The sequence below is a fragment of the Podarcis liolepis genome, assembly GCF_965112155.1.
Source record: "Podarcis liolepis genome assembly, chromosome: 10".
Taxonomy (NCBI): Eukaryota; Metazoa; Chordata; class Lepidosauria; order Squamata; family Lacertidae; genus Podarcis; species Podarcis liolepis.
Genome location: NC_139562.1, coordinates 17,227,408 through 17,254,337, shown reverse-complemented (window position 1 = coordinate 17,254,337; position 26,930 = coordinate 17,227,408). Strand labels below are relative to the sequence as shown.

The 26,930-nt window shown below is 46.1% G+C and overlaps 1 protein-coding gene across 1 annotated transcript; it reads right to left on the bottom strand.

Annotated features, from left to right (window-relative positions):
- Positions 1-25,424, bottom strand: AKR1B1 (aldo-keto reductase family 1 member B). Its single transcript, XM_083461558.1, is given in 11 exon segments — positions 1-553; positions 2,830-2,912; positions 4,672-4,755; positions 5,439-5,520; positions 6,770-6,876; positions 9,258-9,380; positions 11,722-11,799; positions 14,118-14,234; positions 15,988-16,155; positions 25,202-25,206; positions 25,209-25,424. Coding segments are annotated over 11 exon segments (948 nt in total). The 5' UTR covers positions 25,267-25,424; the 3' UTR covers positions 1-510.
- Between the last annotated feature and the right edge of the window lie 1,506 nt (positions 25,425-26,930).

Below are 26,930 nucleotides of genomic sequence, written 5' to 3'. Positions count from 1 at the left end.
TTATAGTAACCAGGCAATTTTATTAGAAGGAATACTGTAAGAAGAAAACACTTCAAATCCTTTAGAGAGAGCTACCCATGGAGCAACGAACAGACTGCACACACACCTATAACTTAGAAGCTACCAGTGTGGTGCCAAAGCAAAGGTGTATCCAGAGAAAAAACACAGTTTTAAAACCAAAATGCATTAGAACTTGTGTCTCCCATAAAAAGTGTCAACATATTCTGTCTTTTCAGATGAGGGGAGAAACCAGGGGGAGAAGTTGGATGTTACTATTCACCTCTCTATAATTCCAACAGCTCATATCGGAAAGGATGATTCTGCCAAATAAAGATGACACACCACTTTGTTCTTAAAAATACCTCTGCACAGAACATATTGCATATAGGCTGGAAAAGGTTTATAGAAGATGTGTGGAGAGGACAGATTTTTTTTAAAAAAAATTTTTAATGCCAGGAAGTCTACACAAAAAGTCCACATTTTCTGTTTTGAAAAGTTTCAGGACCAGACTTAATATTCGGTTTTGAACGGATAATCCTTGTGGTTTGCACACCTATGAAAAGAAAGAGTTAAATCAGAAGTTTGGTTTTACTTATGCCAATGTCTATTTTAGGGGAACCAGGGCAAACTGGAAGCGTGGAGCACCCTAAACTCTCAAAAAGTGCAGTGGTACCTCGGGTTACATACGCTTCAGGTTACAGACGCTTCAGGTTACTGACTCCTCTAACCCATAAATAGTACATCGGGTTAAGAACTTTGCTTCAGGATGAGAACAGAAATCGTGCTCAAGCAGCATGGCAGCAGCAGGAGGCCCCATTAGCTAAAGTGGTGCTTCAGGTTAAGAACAGTTTCAGGTTGAGAACGGACCTCCAGAACGAATTAAGTACTTAACCCGAGGTACCACTGTATCTTTTTAGGCCAGTACACTTTGTGTACCAACAAGTAAAATGCTGCCTACTAGTCATACACCTAAGGGAAGATACCCCCCCCCCCAGTTTCCCCTGCCCCCCTAAAAGTGCAAAAAAAGGGGACTTGTTGAGCATCTGGAAAAACACAAATTAGGTGGTGGGTCACAAGTTGTTAAGGCCTTATCCAGCATCACCCCCAGCAGACAGCATGAAAATACTTAGTGCTATAATGGGTGTACGAGGAAGAATGTCCACAGTTGTTTCTTTAACATGATTTTACAGCAGTGTCCAGAAATTGAACTTGAAATTTGAGTGCAAAATGCTGAACCTTCAAAGTACGATAAGACAATTCCACAAAGTTTACCTTTGCTGGACATTTTTGAAATTTGCAGCAAGATCATCCATTTAAAAAACCTTAAGAAACCTTAAGGACCATACTGTAGTCAGCAAACTAAACCTCAAACCAGAATGCTGAATGTTCACAATTGTGGAAGAAGCCACATGAAGAAAGTATGAAGAGAGAAACCATCTACACTTTAAATGAAGAAATATGGGGAAACAGCTGGGGAAACTTTTTCAACCCTTCTCTGCCTCTGGAACTGAGAAGCGATTCTTCGGCTACATTCAAACAGCTATCTCAAACAGCGGTGCTGTCATGGCAGGACTTTGGCACAAGACATCCAGGACTCCACTCAGCAGAATGAGAAGGAAGTCCCCCCAGAGGCTGCAGGGATGGCTTCCTTTAACTTCTAAGCGAAGTTAAACATTACCATCTAAAGCAGAAGATCCCCGAGACACTCTAAGAGGTCCGGACTGCACCACTGATCTAGGAATTAAAGCAGGCCTTGAGATTGCCCTGAGGGAAAGCTAATCAATAATGCTCCCAAAAGCGGCAGATACATCAACAGAAAGTGGTGGTGGGGATTCTGCGGTAAAGCTTACAGAAGGACATCTTAATGAGAAAATGGCAAGAGCCTGTTTTAAAGGGGTGGTTAAACGCTCAGAGCTTCCAAACTATAGCAGAGTGTGACCAAGTCAGTAGTCATGCCTACCAATGGTAAGGATAACGAACCTGTTTCACAGGTCAGGCAATTTTTAACTTTATGCTAATCATAACTGCCAGTTGCCAGAAATAATTAAAAGATAACCTAACCAGCTTTTTTAGCCACTGGGTGAAAACTGATTTAATGTCCTCTAATCAAGGGCCAGCATTAGCCATAATCACTATTGGCAGATTTCTGGGTTATTTGTAGTAGATCAGCAAGAGATTGCAACTCCCAGTCCTCTATAGTGGTGGCAACAACTGAAAACATTCTGCCCCCCCAGACTGCCCCACTTGCAAATTCAGATTCTGGAAAAGAACTCAGTGGGGGAGGAAACAGGAGCAGATTTTAGTGTCAAAGGGCCTGAAGACTTGGTTCTGGTACTGATCACGAATTCATGGGCTGAGGAAATGTTTAGAATAATCTTGTACCGGCAATCTTAATGCGTGTCTGTATTATATCACATCTCACAAGCTTGATGTCTGCCCACCCCAGATTAGAACAGGCTGGTCTTCATCCCTGACTGCCCCAAATGAACTGTGTAAAAGAAGTATCTGAAGAAGTGTGCATGCACACGAAAGCTCATACCAAGAACTAACTTAGTTGGTCTTTAAGGTGCTACTGGAAGGAATTTTTTATTTTGTGTAAAAGAAGGTTGGCACAAATGCCTTTAAAAAAATGTAATTACTTTTATCATTTCCCCCCAAGAAGGTTGTTTCCCCAATCACCTTTTAACGATTGTGATTAAAAGCTCTTTTGATCTATTCAACCAATTGTCTAACTAAGCACTGCAGAACTGTTCTCCACTGATCCTGGACATGAGAGTCCGACAATGCTGTTTATCAACCCTTTTCGATTTTTTAGACCCTGCTACTTACTGGCTAAATGCACATGCTCTCCAGTTCCTGTTGAAACTGAGAATGGTTTCCAACTCCTGCTTAGTCAAGTCAAAGTCAAACACCTGGCAAGGAGAAAGAAAAAGCAGAATTTCCAAATCATGGCAGGGTCACAAGAATTGTGGAGGTTTACATCCCTTGTTTTATGCATTATTTGCATTTGTAGCCTGCCTCTTCTTCCCAAGTGTTCAATGGAGTAAATAAGCAAAAGCAAGAGTCTTCCCATTTTACCTTCACTGAAATCTTAGCCCATCAAACCCAGCAGTGGCCAATCAGATGCCTGTGGGAAACCTAGAAGCTAGAGAGCACTCTTCTCCTGAGTGGAATTCAGAAGCATCGCTGCCTCCGAAAGTGACGTTGGTCGGGTTGAGAGATGCCCAAAGCAGCCTAGTAGAGTTGGCCTCTCTTACTGGTTTTGGGGTTGGCTCCAATGAGTTGGGGAGGGCATTTGGGGCCAACCCTGAAATGGGGTGAAAGGAGGCAGTGAAGTGGTTCATACAGAATGTGGCAGCTAGACTGGTGACTGGGAATGGCCGCCGGGACCACATAACACCGGTCCTGAGAGATCTGCATTGGCTCCCAGTACGTTTCCGAGCACAATTCAAAGTGTTGGTGCTGACCTTTAAAGCCCTAAATGGCCTGGGTCCAGTATACCTGAAGGAGCATCTCCACCCCCATTGTTCAGCCCAGACACTGAGATCCAGCACCGAGGGCCTTCTGGCGGTTCCCTCAGAGGAAGTGAGGTTACAGGGAACCAGGCAGAGGGCCTTCTTGGTAGTGGCGCCCGCCCTGTGGAACGCCCTCCCTTCAGATGTGAAGGAAATAAGCAGCTATCTTCTCTTTAAAAGACATCTGAAGGCAGCCCTGTTTAGGGAAGTTTTTTTAATATTTAATGCTGTATTGTTTTTAACACTTGATTGGAAGCCGCCCATAATAATAATAATAATAATAATAATAATAACAACAACAACAACAACAACAACAACCCTTTCTGGGGAAAGGAGCCTACAGCGGTGGCAGCAAGGACTCAGACAGATGACATTCCCAGCTCTACCTGGAGAGACCAGGGATTGAACTTTGGGCCTTGAGTAGAGGACATGGGGTGTGTGTGTTCGCACACACAGAGAGAGATTTCCCAAGCACAATTACCACCTCTCCCTCTCAGTTTCTAGACTCTCCTCAACCTGAAACAACAGTTTCAGAAGAAGGAAACAGAATGACAGCCTTTGAGCTGTTGGTCTTTATCGCTCATTGCTGTCTTCTTTTGGTCGGCACGGACTCTCTAGGCTGTTTCTCAAACTTGGGTCTCCAGCTGTTGTTGAACTACAACTCCCATCATCCCTGACCACGGCTCCTGCTAGCTAGGAATGATGTGAGTTGTAGTCTTTTGCAGCTGTTTTGCCTGGATCTCAAAACTGGAGAAGTCATGAACTGAACCTAAGCCCTAATGTGTTCTCCTGCTGAGCCATCTGCCGGCAGATATACAGACCAAAAATAGATTATTTCCCTTAATGGTAGCTGTAATTCATATGTTAAGAAGACAAATAATCCTTTATTTGCACCAGTCTTCCCCAACATGATGCCCTCCAGATGTTGTTGGGCCTATGTCCATAGATGTCAACTTTTCCCTTTTCTTGCAAGGAATCCTATTCGGAATAAAGGAATTTCCCTTAAAAAAAGGGAAACGTTGACAGCTATGCCTACGGCTGCCAAATCTCTAGTGCCAAATTCACTAGGTAACTGGAGGGCACTTGTTTGGGGTGACATATGCCATGTAGGACCCAAACCAATCCTGGTGGGAGCTGATCTTACTTTCAATCTTACCTTGAAGTTTTCTTCAATACGTGCAGGAGTAACAGATTTGGGAATCACAATTGTATTTCTTTGGATATGAAAGCGAATCAGGACCTAATGATCAAGACAAAGACAAACCAAGTAAGTCTTCCTGTCCCAAGTCACAAATACATTAAAAATTAGATTTGCCAGGGAAAACACACACCACACGTTCTTTAGCAAAATGGCACCCCTTTCTGCAAAGCCTGGCTTCAAGTCTCAAATTCCAGAATGGAGTTTAACTGCTGAGGGATCCAAGGGTTGTGGGTCGCCCTCAGTTTTCCTAGTACACATCTGTTGCCAGAAAGTTTGCATCCTTGAAATCCCCATGGCAAACGCTGGCTCCCTTGGCCTGAAAGTGAGATTAGCACCGCACCCCATAGTCACCTTTGACTGGACTTAACTGTCCAGGGGTCCTTTTTTTATTTTTTACCTAATGGCAAGGAGTGACCTCCCCCTTAGCCTAGTATCTACAACTGCTAACATTTTAATTCCCCATTTCAAGTAGGAGCACTGAAGAAATGAGTTTTTGATCACCACAATTTAACCTTGTTAAATAGGAGGGGATCTAGACATTGCTGAACACAGGAAGCCATCATGATTTGTGCATCTGATCTAATCACGTCTTCCTGCCAAGTTATCAGGCAGGTATTTCTCAGGTCTGCTTTCTGCTCACTGTCTTCTGAAAACCTCCTCTTTTTGCCAGTCCACCAGGTTCTTTGCTTATGTACTCAATTCAACACATAAATCAAACACACCTGAGCTGCAGTTTTATTGTGCTTAGCAGCTATCTCTTTGATCTTGGGGTCGTCCAGGAGAGAGGGATCCTCTGGCTTGGCCCTAGGAAAAGCAACAAAAGCCAAAGGGTAATGAATGCTACTAAGATAACTCATGTTTAAAAAAAACAGAAAGGCTGGTCAGATGCAGAGGAATAACAACAACAACAACAACAACAACAATTTATTACAGAACAACAACTACCAGACTTTTAGAAGACATCTGAAGGCAGCCCTGTTTAGGGAAGCTTTTAATGTTTGATGTATTACAGTATTAAAAAAAAATTTGGGAAGCCGCCCAAAGTGGCTGGGGAAGCCCAGCCAGATGGGTGGGGTATAAATAATAATTATTATTATTATTATTATTATTATTATTATTATTATTATTGTTATTATTATTATTATTATTACCCCACTCATCTGGTTGGGTTTCCCCAGAGCTTCTGCACCTTTTAACAGGGAATTTCATTTAGGACTTTTATTCTCTACACTATTAAAAGTCCCATCTGCAATACAGGAATAAAGGTACAAGCTTTATACAAGGCTGTTACAAGCACATAATGCATGTGAATAGCACCATCTTTGAGTAGATGAAGGTGCTAAGCAAATGCTAAGTATAATTATGAAGCACAATTATGCATGCGTTAGTCATACAAATAAATTAATAGGCAGATTTGCTGCATTTACTTCCATCAGTGGGTCTGGCAGCCAAGAAGGCAGTTTCTGCACAGATGCAACACATATACCTGGGAAGGTAGCCCATCTAAGAGAAGGAAAACTCTGGTCCTAAACCTCCACTGCCTTGTGGGATATCTTCAAGAGAAGAAAAGGCTAAGGAGTAAACCCTAAACAAATCCAGAGGGGGGGGTCCCCTAAAACAGTTGGATGGCACCTTGTACCCCTCCTTCCAGCAACTACTGCAGCCCAGCTGGTGCCAAACCTATTGCTCTGCTTTCCTTTGGACCACATCAGCAAGGCAGAGAGGGGGGTCTTGTAGTCTGGGCATCCCAGGACCTCCATACCCACTGCCCAGGCTTGCGCCCCAGGGAGGTCCCTTCAGTGCTGCTAACACAGCGGTTTGGCTTTACCCCTGGAGGCACACCCCATTGTCTCCTGAGACAGACAGATGCCAACAACACAGCTTTCAACATAGTGGATAGCTTCAAATACAAATGCTTAATACACCTGGGGCTGTTGGACCCGGGTTAGTTATCCCTTAGCCCACTTCCATTACCCATTTACTCACTAAGATGTGGAGCTCCAAGCTCATGGCACGTTTAGCTAAGCACTAAAAGACAACCAAACCTTCTCACCATGGTCTGTCAGGGGAGCCGAGGGGGCTATACGCTGTGACAGCGATCCCTTTGGACTGACAGTAACTGATCAGTTTTTCCTGGGTAAGATACGGGTGGCACTCAATCTGTAAACATAGAAGAAAACAATTTGCATTATTTGCATTCAGCATTTATTTATTTATTTCATTAAAAAAATATTCACTGCTTGTTTGTAAAAAAAGAAAAGGGCAGGCTGCAATAAAAACAAAACAATAGAGAAGTTTAAGATTTGCATTCAGGGATCAACTATGCATATAATAGGAAGTTTCCTGGCAGGTTTCCTGAACAGCTACTGGCAGTTGAACAGGCAAGCCATAATTCATCTGCAAAAATAGTTTGGCCTCTTTAGAAAGCCACATGGTAGGTTTTACTTTTTCCCCCAATGCCACAATCTCTGGTTGCTGCACTCCTGATTCTTCCCATATAGGCTTTTCTTGGATTGCAGCACTTATTTCATAGTTGGTGGGATTTTCACAGGGCACTCATAATGTTCCCGTTTAATAGAAGACTACCAGCTTTCCCCAATGATTTCCTCCTCCAGCAGCACTTTCAAATGCCCAATTCAATTTTTCAACCACCCGAGCAAGACAGTTATGCCGGTCAAGGTTGAAGTAGAAGAACAAATTGTACAAAAACAAGGAATAAGAAATGGAATTAAGAAGGAGAAATGCAATTTCAAATAAAGAATTTCAAAATGCGCACATTATTTTCTCCCATTGCCATCTCAGGTCAAGCTGGCTTGCAAGGTTTTTTGCAATGGCACAAACCCTGGAGAAACCATTTATCAAAGGCAGTGGCGGGATGTGCACATATACCAGGAACAAGCGAGTTTTTCTTGCATCTTGTTCAACATTCTGTGGGGTGTGGAGAATTGTGATCACTCCAATCTTTACTTATTGGGGCTTAGTCTTCCTGACCAGCCAAGAAGGGTGCTGAACTATACTGGATAGAGCTGCAAACTTGCTGCCAGTTTTATTTCTGGATTCAACTGCTTTATTAAGGAGGAATAATGGCAACTTCCCCAAAAACTCATGCATGAGTTTTGCATGTATATTTTTTAATCACTTCACAGCCAGGCCCCTGTAGGATTACCATGTTCCGGCAGTGTCCAGAAACTCAGCTGCTTGTTTGAAGGAAGAAGCACACTGGTGAGGCTTCTGTGCAGGCTTATGAATCTAGCAGAACACACAGACTATATTTAGGATGCAACAGGATCCCGAAGCATCCTTGTCTCTGTCACACGATACCTTGGACTCAGTATGCACTGCTCTTTGGGGCTTAATTTCATGCTCACTTAGCATAAATAACATACCCACTCACTCCATTCCAACCATCCTTTTGTCCGCCCACCACAAAGCTAAGAGTTCGGATGCAAAATCTGAAAAGTTACCATTTAAAAAAACACAAACGACTCCACAGGGGGAAGTTCAGACAATTATTTTGACTGAGCAATTTCCAACGGAGGGGAGGACACCATCAGCGGCGTAGCGTGAGTTGTCAGCACCCGGGGCAACGCAAGTAATTTGCGCCCCCTAACCCGGGGCAAGGCACGTAATTTGCGCCCCCCTAACCCCTAACCTGCGAGTTGCCGCTGGCGCTGCCGCCCAAACGACGCCGCTTGCCCGGAGGAGGAGGGGGGCAGAGAGGCGAGGAAAATGCAACGGCCCAGCAGCTGCAGCAGCACCGGCGGAGGCGGGGCTGTGAGGAGGGGCTGCCTGGCGCGTCCTCCGCGGCGAGCGCTGAGAGCCGCTGCCTGCCGGGCGCCTTCAGCCCGGGCGCGCGCACAGCTCGTCGGTTCCGCGAGACATGCGGCTCCGCTACAGCCTGCGCCCGAGGCTCTTCGGCGACTCCGGAGGCAGCGAGCGCACCCTCCCCAGATGTTGCGCCCGGCCCCCCTGGCACCCCCCACGCTACGCCACTGGACACCATAGAAGGTGTTGATTTGTGGTAATTAATTCAGCCAGTTAGTTTTCATTGCCAGCTGAAAACCTCCTGTCTCCAGGCCTTTGAGGCTGATAAGAGCGTAAAGCAAGGGACAAGCTCTTGCATACTTTAAGTCTCCATGATTTCTGATGGGGGAAAGTTTTGTGTGTTCTTAACTCTTTCCTCAACGTCTTCATCTTTTTTGAAAAGTGTTGTGAGGCGCTTTTTATTTTTGTTACAATCAAGTGGCGTATAATTTTCATAAAATAAGTAAATAACTATAATCAACATGCTTCCCCTATCCTGGGTGTGGGCGCTGCAGGGAAACAGACTCAAATCTAAGTTCAGCTATGAAATGACACCTCATAGACATCGGCCAATTTGACAGGGCTGCTGTGAGATCAAAGATTCCAGCGCTGGAAATGACTATGCACAAGATATGATGTGGAATAAGAAAAGCAGAATAGTTCTTCTTGCCGCTGTGAAATGATCAACTCTTCATAATCCCCTAAAAAGCTTCAGTTTACATCGCTGGGCATCCTACCTGATTATTTGCAGGCTTGTACTTCAACCCGGGCTTGTTCAAGATTCTCTCAAGCTGATCGTGGTTGAAATTGGAAACTCCAATAGACTTCACCAATCCAGCATCCACCAGCTCCTCCATTGCCTGGAGGGGGTGGGGTGGGCGACAAATGAAGACCAAATATTACATAAACATGTTGCAAACATAAATCTCCCCACTGTCCTTAGGAATTCCTCCTGGCCTGACTTTGGAAAGCTGTCACACTTTTGGGCCTGCTAAGCTCTCGTCTAATGAGATAACACCTTCAAAACTATCATATATGCACCTCTCTGTGAACAGAAAGGGAATTTGGAAATGGGGAACTCCAGACCAAAAAACCAGTAGAGTTATACCTTGGGTTCAGGTATACGCTTCAGGTTGAGCGTTTTCGGGTCGCGCTCCGTGGCAACCCAGAGGTAACGGAATGCGTTACCTCCGGGTTTCACCGCTTGCGCATGTGCAGACGCTCAAAATGACGTCACGCGCATGTGCAGAAGCGGCAAATTGTGACCCGTGCATGTGCAGACACGGGTTGCTTTCTCTTCAGGATGCAAACGGGGCTCCAGAACGGATCCCGTTCACATCCAGAGGTACCACTGTACCACATAGAAATAACTATTTGGTCAGGGGGATGTGGTGGTGTTTGGGGATGACTACTCCCCACTGGTAGTGGCGGAGGAAGGGGGTCCGGTGGGGGCGGTTTACCCCGGGTGTCATCGGGGGGGGGTGACACTTGGTGTGCCACCCTCCCGTAACTCCCAAGCCTACCCTGAGCCATCGGGGGAAGTCAGGGAGCCGCGTCGCTTTGCCGGCAGCCTTCCCCTTTTGTTTTGTCAGCTCAGGAGTTGGGGGAGTCTTGGGAGTCACAGGCGAATGGTGCACCATTGCCCCGCGCTCCTGGCTGGAGGAGGCAGGCAGGCAGAGGAGAGGATGGGAAGGAGGCAGGCAAGCAAACAATGGAGGGGGTGGGAAGGGGAGAGGAAGGAAGTGGGATCGGTGGGTGCGCCTTTCATTCTGCCTGGTAGATGAGTGCCTACAGCTGGACTATCAAGTGGATTTAAAGGGTCACTTCGGGGGCGGCGGTGCAAACGCAGAAGGGATCTTGCAGTACGTTTATACAGACCTACTGGATTTAATAACGCTCCTAAGTGAAGGCGTGCCTATATCTGACTGAAGCCGCCCAAAGGTTAATATTTTCTATATTCAAGGCAGATTAATTCCCTAAGCACAAGGGACGTGTACTGAAAATGGGAATTTCATACTCCCTTGTAAGAAATTGCGGCACTACAGAACCACGGCTGGCTGCCCCATTGTAACATGTGATCTCTCTCTCTCTCACACACACACACACACACAAACACACACAAGAATGCAGTTTATCGGGCAAGTTGAGACTTGTCTGCTCAAAAGGAAGTCCCATTGTGCTGGGGACCTGGAAGAAGAGAAACAAAAGCTCCCTTGACTGAGGACCCAAACCCTGGAACACATAGGAGGATAGGTGGGGTGTGAGGGGAGTGATGGAAGCAGCCGGCGCTTAAAAAGGGTTGCTGTCTTTCTGAGCTGGCTCCCTGCCTGTTACGTTACATGCGGGGAAACCCACGTGGGGTTCCTCTCTGTGTAAAGTCTTCAAGCTGTGTAGGGCAGCTGAGTGGGAGGAAGCAGGCAGACTCCGGAGGCCCCGCAGTGCGCCCCACTCTAGCCCCTATGGGCAGCCCACCCTGCCCCTGGGCACGCTGCCCCAGGCACCCGAGCGGCTTCCTCTGTTGCTGCGCACTGGTTCTGTTGCACATGGCATCTAGTCTGGCACAGCCACAATGGCGAAACAGAACTCAGCACATATTTTTAAGTAAATTTGCTTTCACACATAAATCTGCAAATATCCTACCAAAGTCAAGAGCAGGGCTGGGGAACCTTTTTCAACCCAAGATCCACGCTCCCTTTTAAGGAACCTTTCAGGGTGCAGGGCCAGAAGCAAAAGTGGCCAGAGAACAATGAATATTAGCTTTGTACAGCAAGCTTCTTTCTACAAAGACCTCTCTCCATCTTCCCTCCAGAGATGCAAAAAGGCACCATCAGAGTTTGACGCATTCAAGTCAGGCAGAACCAGCCAAGGAGAGTGCAGGCCAATAAGATAAGATGTGTGCCTGGCATAAGAAGAGTCCCGGGGGGGGGGCAGACAGAAAAAGGGGCTTAGAGGGCCACATCTGGCTCCCTGGTCTGAGGTTTGCAAACCCTAATCAAGAGGGACCTTTCTATGGTATTTGCAACTATGCACAGCCAATTCCATGTAAAATCTTGAGCTTTACTTAGTGGAGAAGCCCTCCAAGGAACTGATATATAGCACAACTTAAGCCAATAGAAACTGCCATAAATAGCTGCAAGCTATGCAAAATGCAATAAATTGCACACAGAACAAAGAGAAACCTTTAACTGCAGCGGAACCTACTTCCCAGGTGTCCTCAATCTTCGTGTTACTGGGTATTACCATGCCTGTTTCATCAGATGGGAATAGGTCATCGCCAGCCTGTCAAATGCAAAGCAAGAACATAAGAGGGGTTTGCTTTTGAGTAGATGAGGCAGTCTTGTGCAGAGTCTGACAACTGGCTTTCCCCAGTCCCCAATATACTTTAACAGGATGTGCCTGAAATTTAACCTGGGACCTTGTGAACAAAGGAATATGCTTTGTGCCAAGCCAGACCATATTCCTGCCTTACCTGGAGATGCCAGGGACTGACCTTTGCACATTCTGCACACAAACCACATGCTCTGCTACTGAAATACAGCACCAGCGTAAAACGGACGGCGTGGCATTTTCTTTGTACAATGGGGCAAGAAAAGCCAGGATCTCAAGCAACACCACTGCTCAGCCAGACAACCAGATCAGCCACAACCGCTTCAGTTATTTTTCTGAAAAACCATTAATTCTAGAAGGTAACTGGAGGAGTCTCTGTAGATTGTTCCTCTGTCGTAAGCATGCCTGGAGGTGCAAAGTATTCTGCACTAAAATACTCCTGGCAGAATCATCACAGCTCCCTGCTCCAGGATCTCAGAAGCTTGAGTGTCAAGCTCACAGCTTTTTCAGACACAAGCGCAATGAAAGAATACCAACCATATGCTCTTTTTTATACCTTTAGCCAGTGGTGAAGTGGTCCAGGGTCTTGGGTAGGTGGGAGATGTCAAAGACCCCTTACTATTTCTGTAGAGGGCCCCATCTCCAGCGTCCGAGAGTCGCCCAATCAGCAGGAAAGGGGAGCTCTTTTTTTGCCACCGTATTTTCCAAAGCTAAGCATTTAGGAACACTGAAAACAGGAGGTGCTCCAGTTTCAAGACAAAGATGTGCAGGTTCTGTTATGTACAGTGGAACTTCGTGGAAAGCACACTGTTATGCCTATCGGCTTGGTTGCTCGACAGCAAACAGGCAAGATCCCTCACTGGTCTTTTCAACGGCTTTATTCTTGGTGTAAAACATTTACAGTGGTGCCTCACAAGACGAAATTAATTCGTTCCGCGAGTTTTTTTCGTCTAGCGAATTTTTCGTCTTGCGAAGCACGGTGTCGGAAAAGTTTTGGAAAAGCTTCAAAAATCGCCAAAAACCTCAAAAAAGGCTACCACACCGCGTTCTATGAGTTGCTCCTCGAAGTCAAGTCGCAACTGTATTAACGGTGTTAAGAAAAAGGAAACAAACTTGCAAAAAACGCAAGACGTTTTCGTCTTGCAAAGCAAGCCCATAGGGAAATTCGTCTTGCGAAGCAGCTCAAAAACCGCAAAACCCTTTCGTCTAGCGAGTTTTTCGTCTTGCGGGGCACCTCTGTACAGTGCAGAGCGCCTCAATTCCACGTCTTGCTCAGTCACTAGCAGAATCTGAGAGTGGGTGGTCCTTAACCTTTCCCCAGCAGAGTAGTCTCTTGACCCCCAGCCGACGCCTCCCCTCTCTGGGCGAAAACCTACTGCGCAGGGAAGGCGTGGGTAAAGGGGGACCTCCCTCCCCCCCCCGCTTTGCTCAGGCACGGTGTCCTGGCTCTTTCTTGCATCCTCTGAGCCCTGCATCTCTTCCCCACTAGAGGCGGGGCTTCCCTCCTCCGCTGAGGAAGTGCTGCTTCCCACGATCTTTGGAGGCTCTCTGTAATCCAGCTGCCCTTCCACCTCTCGCCTCTGAGCTGATGGCAGTTCCCTGACACACACACTCCGAAAGGAGGGATTAGAGAACTCCAAACCATTTGCCCGTGTACATCCACAGAAAACAGTACATCTAACTGAAACACATGGAGATCTGCACTGATTGTTGTAATGCATCCCTAATCACTGTTGTATAATTGTAGGATTATTAGAAGCGTTGTGGCTGTGACCCTGCATTTTTGGATTGGCCCCTATACTTCTGCCTTTAGCATTTCTACACACCTGCCTTTAGCAGAAGTGGCCAGAGGTTTCCAAATGTTGATCTACCACTATAAAGACTTTGTGAGGTGCAGCCAGCAAGGGAAGGAAATGCAATCTGTGTGAGAGCTTCTCCCTTCAGGTTGCAAGGATACGAGATGCCTGACCCACCATAACTTGGGAGCAGGGCCTTTAGTGCAGCTGCCCCAGTTTTGGAGAGCAGCATCCCTGCAACGATACAACTGGTGTCCGCTATCTGGAAACAACTGAAAATGGTTGCGTTCAGACCAGCTTTCTCAGCTGAATGAACAGGTCTCTGCCATGAGTGCCTACTTTTTATTGTTTTGATTTATATGATGTAATTTGCAGTGTTGTTTTCAGCCGTTTTGATTTATTTGTGTGCGTTGCCTAGAGGTAAGGATAGAAACTGAAAGACAGACAGACGGACAAACAAACAAACAAGAATACCTTGAATCCCAGAGGCCAGTGAATAAGGTAGAGGTCTAGGTACTCCAGCTTCAAGGCTTTAAGAGTTGCTTTACAGGCACCCTTCACCAAGGCTTTCTCGTGGAATGTGCACCACAGCTGGGAGGGGGGTGGGAAGAGGAAGGATAGCAAGAACACAGGTTAATTCACCAAATTACATCTATTCCACAATGCTTTTTTCTTTTTAAAATAATATTTTATCAAAGCTTTTTCATAATATAATAGGACAAAAGAAACCAATCTAAATAAAAACAAATGGGGGGGGGGGAGGAAACAAGAGTTCTCTTTCAAAAGCCCTTGTCTCACACAGAAAGTGTGGCCCCTCCCAGCTCTCACCTGGGGACTTTCATAGAATCGTGCAACTGCAGAGTTGGAAAGGACCCTGAGGATCCTTTCTTTCTTCTCCCAGTGTCTCATCCTGGGAGAGGTCTCCTCTTCCCTGCCTCTCACTCAGAGCTCCTTCCACCAGTGTTATCTCTCCCCCCCCCCCCCGGAAGAAAATATGTCTATCACATGAACTGATGGGAATGGCTCCATTAATCCGGCAATCTTGCAGGGCTGGGGAAGCAGTGGCCCTCCAGAGGTTACTAAAATGCGACTCCTACCATCCCTGAGCACTGAGCACAAAACAGTTCCTACACAACACAAAATTCACTCCTGGTTTCCCCAAGTTCCTTTGTTTCAGCAACCTAGTCTTTTTTTGACAGTGGTTGTGGACTTGTTGCTATTGCTGAACAACTAAGAGTCAGAAATCCTCAGTAATGCCCTGCACATCGCTCAGAGATCTATCAACAGAACCTGATCCACCTTCTGCTCACCTCTGCTCTAAGGGATCAGACTTTCAGCTTGGGGTGGGGGGTTATTAAAGGTAAAGGGACCCCTGACCATTAGGTCCAGTCATGGCCGACTCTGGGGTTGCGGCGCTCATCTCGCTTTATTGGCCGAGGGAGCCGGCGTACAGCTTCCGGGTCATGTGACCAGCATGACTAAGCCGCTTCTGGCGAACCAGAGCAGTGCACAGAAAAGCCGTTTACCTTCCCGCAGAGTGGTACCTCTTTATCTACTTGCACTTTGGCGTGCTTTCGAATTGCTAGGTTGGTAGGAGCAGGGACCGAGCAACGGGAGCTCACCCCGTCGCGGGGATTTGAACCGCTGACCTTCTGATTGGCATGTCCTAGGCTCTGTGGTTTAACCCACAGCACCACCCGCGTTCCTTGGGGGGTTATTAGACCTAGCCTTATCTTTGGAAGCCCAACCATCTTTCATCGGCTGGGGATGGTATACTGGCTCTGGTCTCTGCTAGCCTGGCCAGTTACTCACATCTATGATAACATCCCTCACTGCTACATTTTGTTGGATGGCCATCTGTCAGGGGATGCTTTAGTTGAGATTACTGTACTGTGGGGGGTTGACCTAGATGATCCTTGGGGTCTCTTCCAACTCTACAGTCCTATGATTCTTTGAAAACATAGGTTACAACCTGGACTGTGTGTATGGGATAGATCTCACCGCTCCTGAACAAACGGCACTGATTCCTCGTCTATTCCCAAACCAAATGCTAGGTGCTCATCTTAACATTCAAAGCCCTAAATAGCTTATGACCAGGATAACTCAGGAAGCACTTCCTCTCCCTGGAACCTGCCAAGGTAAGAAGCTCCCCTGTGGATACGTCATATATGCATTATCTATTAAATATCTGGAAAGTGGCCCATTGGTAAAATATGATGGGCCCTTCTCTCTGGGGACAGTCAGCATCAAGCAAAAAAGAAAGTTTAGGAGTGCATTACAAATCTTGTTGCAACCCACTTTTCAAAGCCCAGCAGGTGGCAAAGTGGGGTATAAATGTATATACCTTACTGACAATGAAAAGGTCCTCACGCTTTACAACCCCAGCCTTGATTTTCTCCTGGATTCCGCTGCCAACCTCTTCTTCATTTTGGTACACATAGGCACAGTCTATGTGGCGATATCCCACGTCAATGGCTTTCTTCACAGCCTCTGCTACTTTCCCTGGTGGGGACTGAACAACAGAGAAATCCTGTTCAAGCATCCCATTAACTTGCCACACCTTCCTCTTTGCTCCACAATCGAGTATCTATCCATTGTCAATACTCTGGGCCTAGCACAGACATAATACTTAAAACATGAGCAGCCAAGCACCCACCATGGTTGGTCACCATAGACTTGGTAAAGATCCTAAACCAGAGGTGGAAAACATTTTTTCTTTTTTTGCCGCGGTGGCCAGATCTGACTTAGTATCAAGACAGCTCATTGCGTTCTACCTTTGTTCTGCAGGCAAATTAAAAAGCAGCCTTGTCATCCTCGCAGAATCTTATATTCGCATCAAAGGCTAATATTGGGAGCAAGTGGGATAGTTTGAGTGGGTGGCAGGCAAAAGCAAAGGAAGCAGGTAATGTGCATTGGGCAAAGACATCTCTGGCGTGTTCAGCAATGTAAAAAATGGAACTTGAAACACACATGCAAGAAATGACCTTGCTGCCCTTTTAAGCTGCTAACATGTAAATAGTCTTTATCACCATCGGTTTCTTTATATACAGTGGTACCCCGGGTTACATACACTTCAGGTTACATACACTTCAGGTTACAGACTCTGCTAACCCAGAAATAGTACCTCGGGTTAAGAACTTTGCTTCAGGATGAGAACAGAAATTGTGCTCGGGTGGCGCAGTGGCAGCAGGAGGCCCCATTAGCTAAAGTGGTGCTTCAGGTTAAGAACAGTTTCAGGTTAAGAACGGGCCTCCGGAATGAATTAAGTACATAACCAGAGGTACCACTGTAATACAATTTTCTACATATTCAGCTGTGCTCAAAGCGGCTCACATAAAAAGCAGTATGAATAGTACAGTGGCTATATAATAAAAGGTATAATATCACTACAATATAACACTTAAAAAACCCCTGTACCAATGGTTAACAGTTCATTTAACAAACATGAAAAGGCAAGCAAGCATATAGCTTATCAATTTTGTAGTCGCCTTAGTCATGTTCGACTCTCCGTGACCCCATGAACCAGAGCATGCCTTGAAAACGCTCGCTTTCTTCTTAAAGCTTCTCCTTTTTTATGTCCATGGAGTTTTCTTAGCAAAATACTGGAGTGGTTTGCAGCTTATTAATAGGCACAACTAAAAATACTTAGCATCATAAAGTTGGAAGGGACCATGAGGGTCATCCAGTCCCAACCCCCTGCAGTACAGAAATCTTTTGCCCATCATGGGCCTCAAACCCTCAACCCTGAGATTAAGAGTCTCATGCTCTACTGACTGAGCCATCTCAGTTACTAGTGTCATCAGTTTTGGGGCGGCTGTTGGGTGTAACATTACTGGATATGCTTTTATCTGTGCCCCAGGCAATGAACGTAATCAAAATGGCATTTGGCTGCCCAAATTATACTTTCAGGCGTGTGCTTTTCTTTCCTCCCTCAGATGCAAGGCACGTCACAGGAAGACTTGGGAGCCTGTGAGAAGTCCAGACCCTCAAGGGCTTGCTGGGACTAGTAGACCAGGAGATAGATCTGGCTATCCCTCAAAGCATCTAGCAAAATAGCAAATGGCAAATGAATTTGTAGGCCCGTTTCATTAAGGATGTCTAGACGCCACCAATATTAAAGGCCAAAGGCTGCAGTGTTTATTAGATTGAAGAATTAGGAGAAGGGAATCTTGTTTGAGACAGATGGGTCCCTACAGCCAGAGATCCTGCTTGACCGACTCTGTGTCACTGCTAATCATCGGCAGAGTGAATTGCCCAACATTTATTGGATTGCACCGAGACCTCTAGCTTACTGAAATGAACAAACTGCCAACAAAAGGTTGTGTATTGGGGTGGTGGGGAATAATTTTCAGGCTGAAACATTGACATATTGTCTATGTGGTGAACATAGGAAACTGGCAGTCTTCCAGTGAGCTGCAAGGCCAGTCCAAGGTAGTAGCAGTAGTGTACAAGGTCCTGAATGACTGGCGATCAAAGTACCTAGAAGAGCACCTCTCTCAAAATAATATCTGGCCCAATCATTGGCAGGAAAGAGCCAGTCCATGCCACCGAGTGCTGCCAGGCTGGGGCAGCCCTCTGACAGGGCCTTCCAGGTGGTGGCTCTCCGCTTGTGGAACAAAATTCCTGGCGAGGTGTGTCCGTCCCGCTCTTTATTAATATTCAGGAGGAATTTAAATACCCGGTACATTCTTGTTCACCCATACATTTGATGGATGATAGTTTATGGCAACCTTGAAATTATTAATTATGAGGGTATGTGGCTATATTTGAACACTTTTAGATGTTCTTATCTTTACTGTTTTTACTACTTTGTTGGCTCCTTTTCGAAGGAATGGCAGGAAATATATTTTAATAATCATCATGCAGCCACAGGGTGGGCCGCACACGGAATTCACGTGTGACAAGTGCACAGCCCCAGAATCTCTCTGGTTCTGATAAGCTTTCTTCTATTTATTTTTGTTGGCACTGACTGTTCCACACTAAACACAAGTTATTGTATATATTATTAGCAAACTTTGCTCCTTCTGCAGCTGAAGTGGCATTATTTACACACAAGAGGAAGGCAGCAACAGGCTACAAAATCTGCTGAAGTACAAAAGATCTACAGGCAGTCCAAAAAGACATAGTTCTTTCCACGGTTTTATTTAATTCCACATGCTTTTGAGAATTATCTGTAAGTTTTACCCATCTGCTCACTTAGGAAAGCATTTCTGGCTTTGCGTTTTCACACTATGCCCTCAGAATATTTAGAGGGATACCACATGAAAATTTGGTAGTACCAAAATTTTTGGTAACCAAGCAGCAGAAGATCTATACATTGTGCACTATATTGCTCTCTGTATTCTGAACCAAGAACTACGTTTATCCTTGATTTGCTAAGCAAGAGACCTGATGCGGCTGATCAAGTGATCACCTATTTGTTGTCTGGTTTTGGCAAATTTGCGGAGGACAAATTTGTGAGGTTTGCAGTTGCAGCCCCAAAATTGAGGATAACATGGTGGAGTGTAAAGATTTAATTGGGAATGGAATATACAGTGTATATATATATATATATGTTTTCGTAGATTTTCACGGGTATAGGAATGCAGGTTTTGGTGTCCTCGGGTGTCTTCCCGTGTAAAAGTTGGGGTGTCTAGGCGACGTTTCGACGAGGTCCCACTCGTCATCTTCAGGCTGGTGCTTTCGGCTTCTTGTTACTGGAACAGAGCGGGATCTCAGTGTTTGAGTTCCTATAAATACTGTAGAGGGGTGTGGTGTATTGCCTCAAAAGTTCTGGGCAGAGGGGAAGTTCCCAGGCTAGTGTTCTTTTCTTCTTTTGTTCCTTAATTACTTGAGGGATATCTTGAGTGATTTCTTGAGTGATATTCTGAGTACCACTTAGGTGGGTCATTAGGTGTGGATTAGTTGCTAAAGCCTTCGTGTCTTGACCTCTTGAATTTGTGAAGAGTTTTTCTGGGAAGATGGCTGTACTGCACTTAGTTGTGCTTTGGCTTGGCTTCGTGTATAGGGGCGAGCTGTGGTTTTGTGCCCTGTGCCAGCCAGATCTGTGTAGGGATTGCAGGGGGGTGCAGCATCCGGAGGTGCCACTATGGTTTGGTTACTGGATGGTGTCTGTAATTTATCTGTGGAGAGGGTCTGGGTTTGGGTCTGGTGTGGTTGATTGGTGGTGGCGTTCTGTGTGCCTCTGGATCTGGTGTCGGTTTTTGTGGGGAGGGCTAATTTCCAGATGTCTGGCAGGCGGGACGTGTCGTCACGCTTGTTCATGTTGTGAGGGTGTTTCTCTATCTCGATGGCTTCCATGATTATTCTCTTGTGGTGATGTTCCATGTTAAAGAGCAATTTGGAATCTGCAAAATTAATTTCGTGTCCTGTTTCTTTCATGTGTTGGAAAAGAGAGGAAGATTTTTCTTCTTTTTTGACGGCATTCTTGTGTTCTGCGATACGTGCATTTATTCGTCTGTTTGTTTGTCCAATGTACGTGGCTGGGCAGACTTTGCAGGGTATTTCATAGACCCCTTGGTTTTCCAACTGGATTTTATCTTTGGGGTTTCTGAGGATATTGGCTATTTTTTGGTTGGTGCAAAAGGCTGTTTTGATATTGTGTTTATGGAGGATTTTGCTAATTTTATCTGTAGTGCCCTTGATATAAGGAAGGAGGGCCATGCCATTGTTTTCTTCTGTGTCTTGGTTTTTGGGGGGTGTTTCTTTTTGGATTAGCTTCGTAACCCTGTTTTGCTGGTATCCATTGGCGATTAACACATTTGAGAGATTCTGTAACTCAGTTGTCAAGTGGTCTTTGTCAGCCAGGCGTTTGGTTCTGGAGATGAGGGTCTTGGCTACGGAGTTTATTTGTGCAGGGTGGTGGTGTGATTGAGCATGTAAGTAGCGGTTGGTGTGTGTTTTTTTCCGGTAGATAGTGTGTCCTAGGGAGCCATCAGAACACAAACCCAAACTTTGGCTCAGATATGTTGACGACACCTTTGTAATTTGGCCACACGGGAAAGAAAAACTAGATAGCTTCCTCACACATCTCAACAGCCTACACCCCAAAATACAATTCACTATGGAAATAGAAGCCAACAACCAGCTTCCCTTCCTTGACGTCCTAGTCTACAAAAAACCTGATGGCTCCCTAGGACACACTATCTACCGGAAAAAAACACACACCAACCGCTACTTACATGCTCAATCACACCACCACCCTGCACAAATAAACTCCGTAGCCAAGACCCTCATCTCCAGAACCAAACGCCTGGCTGACAAAGACCACTTGACAACTGAGTTACAGAATCTCTCAAATGTGTTAATCGCCAATGGATACCAGCAAAACAGGGTTACGAAGCTAATCCAAAAAGAAACACCCCCCAAAAACCAAGACACAGAAGAAAACAATGGCATGGCCCTCCTTCCTTATATCAAGGGCACTACAGATAAAATTAGCAAAATCCTCCATAAACACAATATCAAAACAGCCTTTTGCACCAACCAAAAAATAGCCAATATCCTCAGAAACCCCAAAGATAAAATCCAGTTGGAAAACCAAGGGGTCTATGAAATACCCTGCAAAGTCTGCCCAGCCACGTACATTGGACAAACAAACAGACGAATAAATGCACGTATCGCAGAACACAAGAATGCCGTCAAAAAAGAAGAAAAATCTTCCTCTCTTTTCCAACACATGAAAGAAACAGGACACGAAATTAATTTTGCAGATTCCAAATTGCTCTTTAACATGGAACATCACCACAAGAGAATAATCATGGAAGCCATCGAGATAGAGAAACACCCTCACAACATGAACAAGCGTGACGACACGTCCCGCCTGCCAGACATCTGGAAATTAGCCCTCCCCACAAAAACCGACACCAGATCCAGAGGCACACAGAACGCCACCACCAATCAACCACACCAGACCCAAACCCAGACCCTCTCCACAGATAAATTACAGACACCATCCAGTAACCAAACCATAGTGGCACCTCCGGATGCTGCACCCCCCTGCAATCCCTACACAGATCTGGCTGGCACAGGGCACAAAACCACAGCTCGCCCCTATACACGAAGCCAAGCCAAAGCACAACTAAGTGCAGTACAGCCATCTTCCCAGAAAAACTCTTCACAAATTCAAGAGGTCAAGACACGAAGGCTTTAGCAACTAATCCACACCTAATGACCCACCTAAGTGGTACTCAGAATATCACTCAAGAAATCACTCAAGATATCCCTCAAGTAATTAAGGAACAAAAGAAGAAAAGAACACTAGCCTGGGAACTTCCCCTCTGCCCAGAACTTTTGAGGCAATACACCACACCCCTCTACAGTATTTATAGGAACTCAAACACTGAGATCCCGCTCTGTTCCAGTAACAAGAAGCCGAAAGCACCAGCCTGAAGATGACGAGTGGGACCTCGTCGAAACGTCGCCTAGACACCCCAACTTTTACACGGGAAGACACCCGAGGACACCAAAACCTGCATATATATATATATATATATATATATATATATACACACACACACACACACACACACACACACACACACATATATATACATACCATTAGTATCATGTTCGTGTGAGTGTATGTGATTGTATGTGATTGTGTTTTAATGCTATATTTATGTATATACTGTAAAGGACGTATACTCTTTTTTCTGGTGGTTGATATGACCATGATGGTCGAAACAACAACAAACAATAAATACACTTCAGAAACAAAAATCCTTTCGGAGGTGGGGTGGGGTGGAGCAAAAACAGGTTCAGTCTGAGGAAGAGGTTGAAGAGAGAAAGCTTGTCCATCAAGTTCTCAATAGAGGGTGTGTGGCTTGCTGCAGAGTCAAATGGCAGCTTCATTTAAAGTCTCCAGCACCCTTGGGAATGAAATCGCTCTTTGTTACCTTTCTAAGCACACCTCCTGAAAGGTAATGCTGCAGGGCTTGCGGGGGCCAAGAAGCAAATTAGCAAGGCCTGACTGGCAGGAAGCTATAGCTCCTGACTGCTCAGAGATCTCAGAAGAAGCTTGTGAGGCAAAAATGGTTCCTGGGGCCTGAAAGGTGGGAAACCTCCAAGCAGTTCAGATAATAAAAAGTACTCAGTAGAGGTGAGGTGGCCCAGTGCAAAGCTCATCCTCTTGGCCATTACGCCAGCTTCCTTCAACCTGGGTCCTTCCAGATGTTTTGTGCCCAGGGCTGATGGGAGCTGCCACCCAAAATATCTGGAGGAAACCAGGATGGAGAAAGCTGAACTATGCTAAGCCTCTGATTAGCCAAAACAGACTGAACTGCAAGGCTGGCTGCCAGAAATTCACCAGCACGTTATGTCTTTTTGTCCCATGAGAACATCATCCTTTTAAGTCGACCCTTAGGATTATCTTCAAACTACTGGAAAAGAAAAACAAGCAAACCAACAATGCCGTTTTCTACTTTTTCCTCATTAAAATAAAATGGCCCTCTACAAAACAGAAGTTGCTGCTGCTCCTTGTAAGAAACGGAATTTATTTCCTCCTTTTTCCTTTGAGGCCCAGGCAACATGTTTGGCCAGGCAGAACCCCACCTGCCTCACAAAAATCTACAACACAGATCTGGAATAAGATTAAAGATGCCCAAAGAGTACAACATGTAAGCACACACAGTTTCCTTGTTGCATTTTCTCTACAAACTTTGCCAGCTGCTTCTTCAGATCCCCCGCCACCGCTGTTTATCTTACTCGCTTCAGATTTAAGTGGAGCCTGCAGCTACACTTAGTGGTTGGGTTTTGCAGTTAAGAGTGTTGGACTAGGTTCAAATCCCCAATCTGCCATGAAACTCACTGGGTGAACTTGGTGGTCCATTCACATTCTCTCAGCCTAACCTTACGAGGATTAAATGGGGAGGAGAAGCAGAACCACATATACTACCTTGAGCTCAGTGGAGAAGCAAAATGTGTACGTTATAATAAATAGATAACTGCTTTTGTGAAGTGTTCCGATAGCCCATACCTTCCAGCATACTCCATTTCTACCCAGTTTTCTGTCCCCAACTCAGCATTTCATGGACACTGAGGACACTCTGTCCTCATTAAAAATCAATGATCATTATATTCACCTTCCCAGGCAGTTCCCCACCCCTCTGTCCCCTTAGGGATTTGTTCTTAAGCATTTTCTTTTTTAATTTCTGCAAATCTCTGGGTTCTCCAATGTCTTTTGATACCTCCGGCTCCCTGAGCATGGGTAGGGCTGTTTTGGCTACATGAGCCAAGGCACTCGCCTCGGGACATCGAAATCCGAGGAAGCATCTCTCTTTCAAGCTGCAAAAACGCCTTCCCCTTTTAAAAAACCCCAATGTTTGTTTTCTTTTCTTTTTTTAAGAAATAAAAATAAATGTTTTCTTACACAGCTTAAACCCTAAAAATGGCATTAGCAAAGCTTGGGAGACCAAAAGAAACTTCACTGTTTTTACAAGTAGTCTCCTTCAGGCAGCCAATAAAATCTAGCAGGATGAGAACGTTCTCTGCCACTCCTTGAAAGAGACTCATTGAACTGAATAGAACTTCCAACTAAGCGTGCATAAAATAATTCTGCTTTACTGCCAAAAAATTCCCCAGTGAAGCTTCTTTACCTTCAACGGCTGCACAATCTGCAAAAATTCGGAAGGCAAATATTTTCCCCCAGCAGCCAGTGAAGACAAAAGCAATCTTCCTGCAGAATTCTTATAGCACATATAAAACACTTAAGGGCCCAACAGGGAAAAAAAAGAAGTTGGTCACTTCACCCCTATTAGTTCCATAAAGGTTTTTTTTTTGGGGGGGGGCTTATTGCCAAATTATAGAGTTTAAGAGCAGCAGCCGTGGGCATGGAGGTACATCAGAATTATTGGCATTAGAATTTTTTAATATATTTTTTAATGTTACGGTGGTAATGGAGGAAAACTGTGTTAGAAAGCAGTTTTAAACAAAGTTGAAATCAATTATATAAAATAGGCCAAACCATTTCCAGATATCCATTTTATAAACCAGTTTCACACTAACTCTGACCCATATTTTTTATTCCAGTAATGTCTCTGCCCCTCTCCGCACAAAAAAATATCCAAGCAGCACAGCACAAGGAATTTTATTCATGCAATTTACTAATCTTAACAATGGACTTTCAAGGAAAGAGGAAGGAATGTTATATAACAGCTGCTTGCATTTCACAGAATAAGGAATTGCTCCGCTCTGTATACCACCAAAAAGACAAATTAAGCAAAATCTGCAAAATATATTAAAGGGGGTACGGAGACCAGAGTGTCCCGAGAGGCAGATCTGATCAAAGACAAACCGGAAAAAGCAGAAATAAAGTAAAAACTGCAAAAGCAGCAAACGTGCACCCTATTTTGGGGCATGCAAAACGAAGCTTTTAATTACTTTGGATGCTGCCAGACGCAGTGGAAAGCTTTGTCCGAGGGGAGGAAAAAGATCGCCCAGAAAGCATGAACTGGGAGGTGGCGGCAGCTGCAGCAGCAGCAGGGTGGGCAGATGGAAGATGCCATCGGCCTCAAGAGACCCGCTTACCATCCCTCTTTCTTGACACGACAAACACCCACCTTCAAGTCCCCAGGCCCAGAATGGGCATCTTCGCTTTGGTGCAGAGCTCCACATATTTGGCCATGATTTCCCGGGCGCCGAGGGGGGAGCGAAATGCCACGTTAGGCCGAGAAGCGAGTTGGAAGCGCAGCGCAGCCGCCTCCAAAGCAGGCGCATTTAATGGGCTCTAGCCACGCCCCGGCAGGCGCTCGTCGCCCAGAGGGGGCTGGAGGAAAAACGTCGAGACATTTCATGTTTGGGGGCTGCTCCCTCCCGCCAACAGGCCCGCGTCTCCTCCTTGTGCGCTGCGCAGCCCAGCGCCTTTTGATTCGGAAGGGAGCGCCGCTGATCCCCGTGAAAACAAGCGCGCGTAAAATTGCAAAGAAAAAAGTTGGAGAGGGGGGTGGTAAATGTGGCTTGCGGTTTATTAGACCCTCTTTGAGTGTTAGATCTGGACTTTTTCGCGGCGATCGCAGAGAGGAGCAGCTTTGCGCCTCCCCATCCAGCCGCAGCGCATCATCCTTGCCCCAGATAGTCGGGCCGGCTGCCTATGAAAGGGACCCGACGCCGGCCCAAGCGGGGTCAGGAAAGCGCAGCTGCTTTGCGAAGAGGGAGGGAGTTGGGGGGGGGGCGGGAGCTAGGCTCGATCCGGGCGAAGGAGTCGCGGCCTCAGCAGCAGCAGCCGGTTGGAAAGGATAAGGCGGAGCAGGCGCTTGCCCCGGGGCGCGCAAAAAGGGAGGCTTAGGTGGCCCACAAAGGTCCGAATAGTTAAAGCTATGGTTTTCCCAGTAGTGATGTATGGAAGGGAGAGCTGGACCATAAAGAAGGCTGATCGCCGAAGAATTGATGCTTTTGAATTATGGTGCTGGAGGAGACTCTTGAGAGTCCCATGGACTGCAAGAAGATCAAACTTATCCATTCTGAAGGAAATCAGCCCTGAGTGCTCACTGGAATGACAGATCCTGAAGCTGAGGCTCCAGTACTTTGGCCACCTCCGGAGAAGAGATACTCCCTGGAAAAGACCCTGATGTTGGGAAAGATGGAGGGCACAAGGAGAAGGGGACGACTGGGGACGAGATGGTTGGACAGTGTTCTCGAAGCTACCAGCATGAGTTTGTGGGAGGCATGGGAAGACAGGAGTGTCTGGCGTGCTCTGGTCCATGGGGTCAGTGGCGTAGCGTGGGTTGTCAGCACCCGGGGCAAGGCAAGTAATTTGTGCCCCCTAACCCGTGGATTTGCGCCCCCTAACCCTAACCCCCAGATGTTGCGCCCGGTGCGGCCGGCCCCCCCTGCACCCCCCACGCTACGCCACTGCATGGGGTCACAAAGAGTTGGACACAACTAAAGTACTAAACAATAACAACAATAGGTGGTGAGGACGTGCTCTTTGCGAAGGGAGCCGAAACAGAGTCAGGCCTGCCTGGGGACGTGGGGGACACGGCCCGGCTCTCGCTGGTCCCGAGGGAAGCGCCAGGCGAAGCAAGCCAGCTTCTTACAGCGGGATGGGTCCAGGAAGGAAAGCGGGGTCAGGGCCGCACCAAGGCATTTTGGCACCTGAGGCGAAGTACAACCAGGGGACAATGAGGGAGGGAAGATCTGCATCAGGAACAAGAAGAGAATAAAGATCTACATCGGGAATGGGGCGTGGGGGAGGCGAAATCAAATCAACCTTGCCGGATGGTTGGAGTGGGGATCAAGAGCCATGCAAGGAGGGAAAGGGCTTGTTTTGAATTACACTAGGCAGGTGCA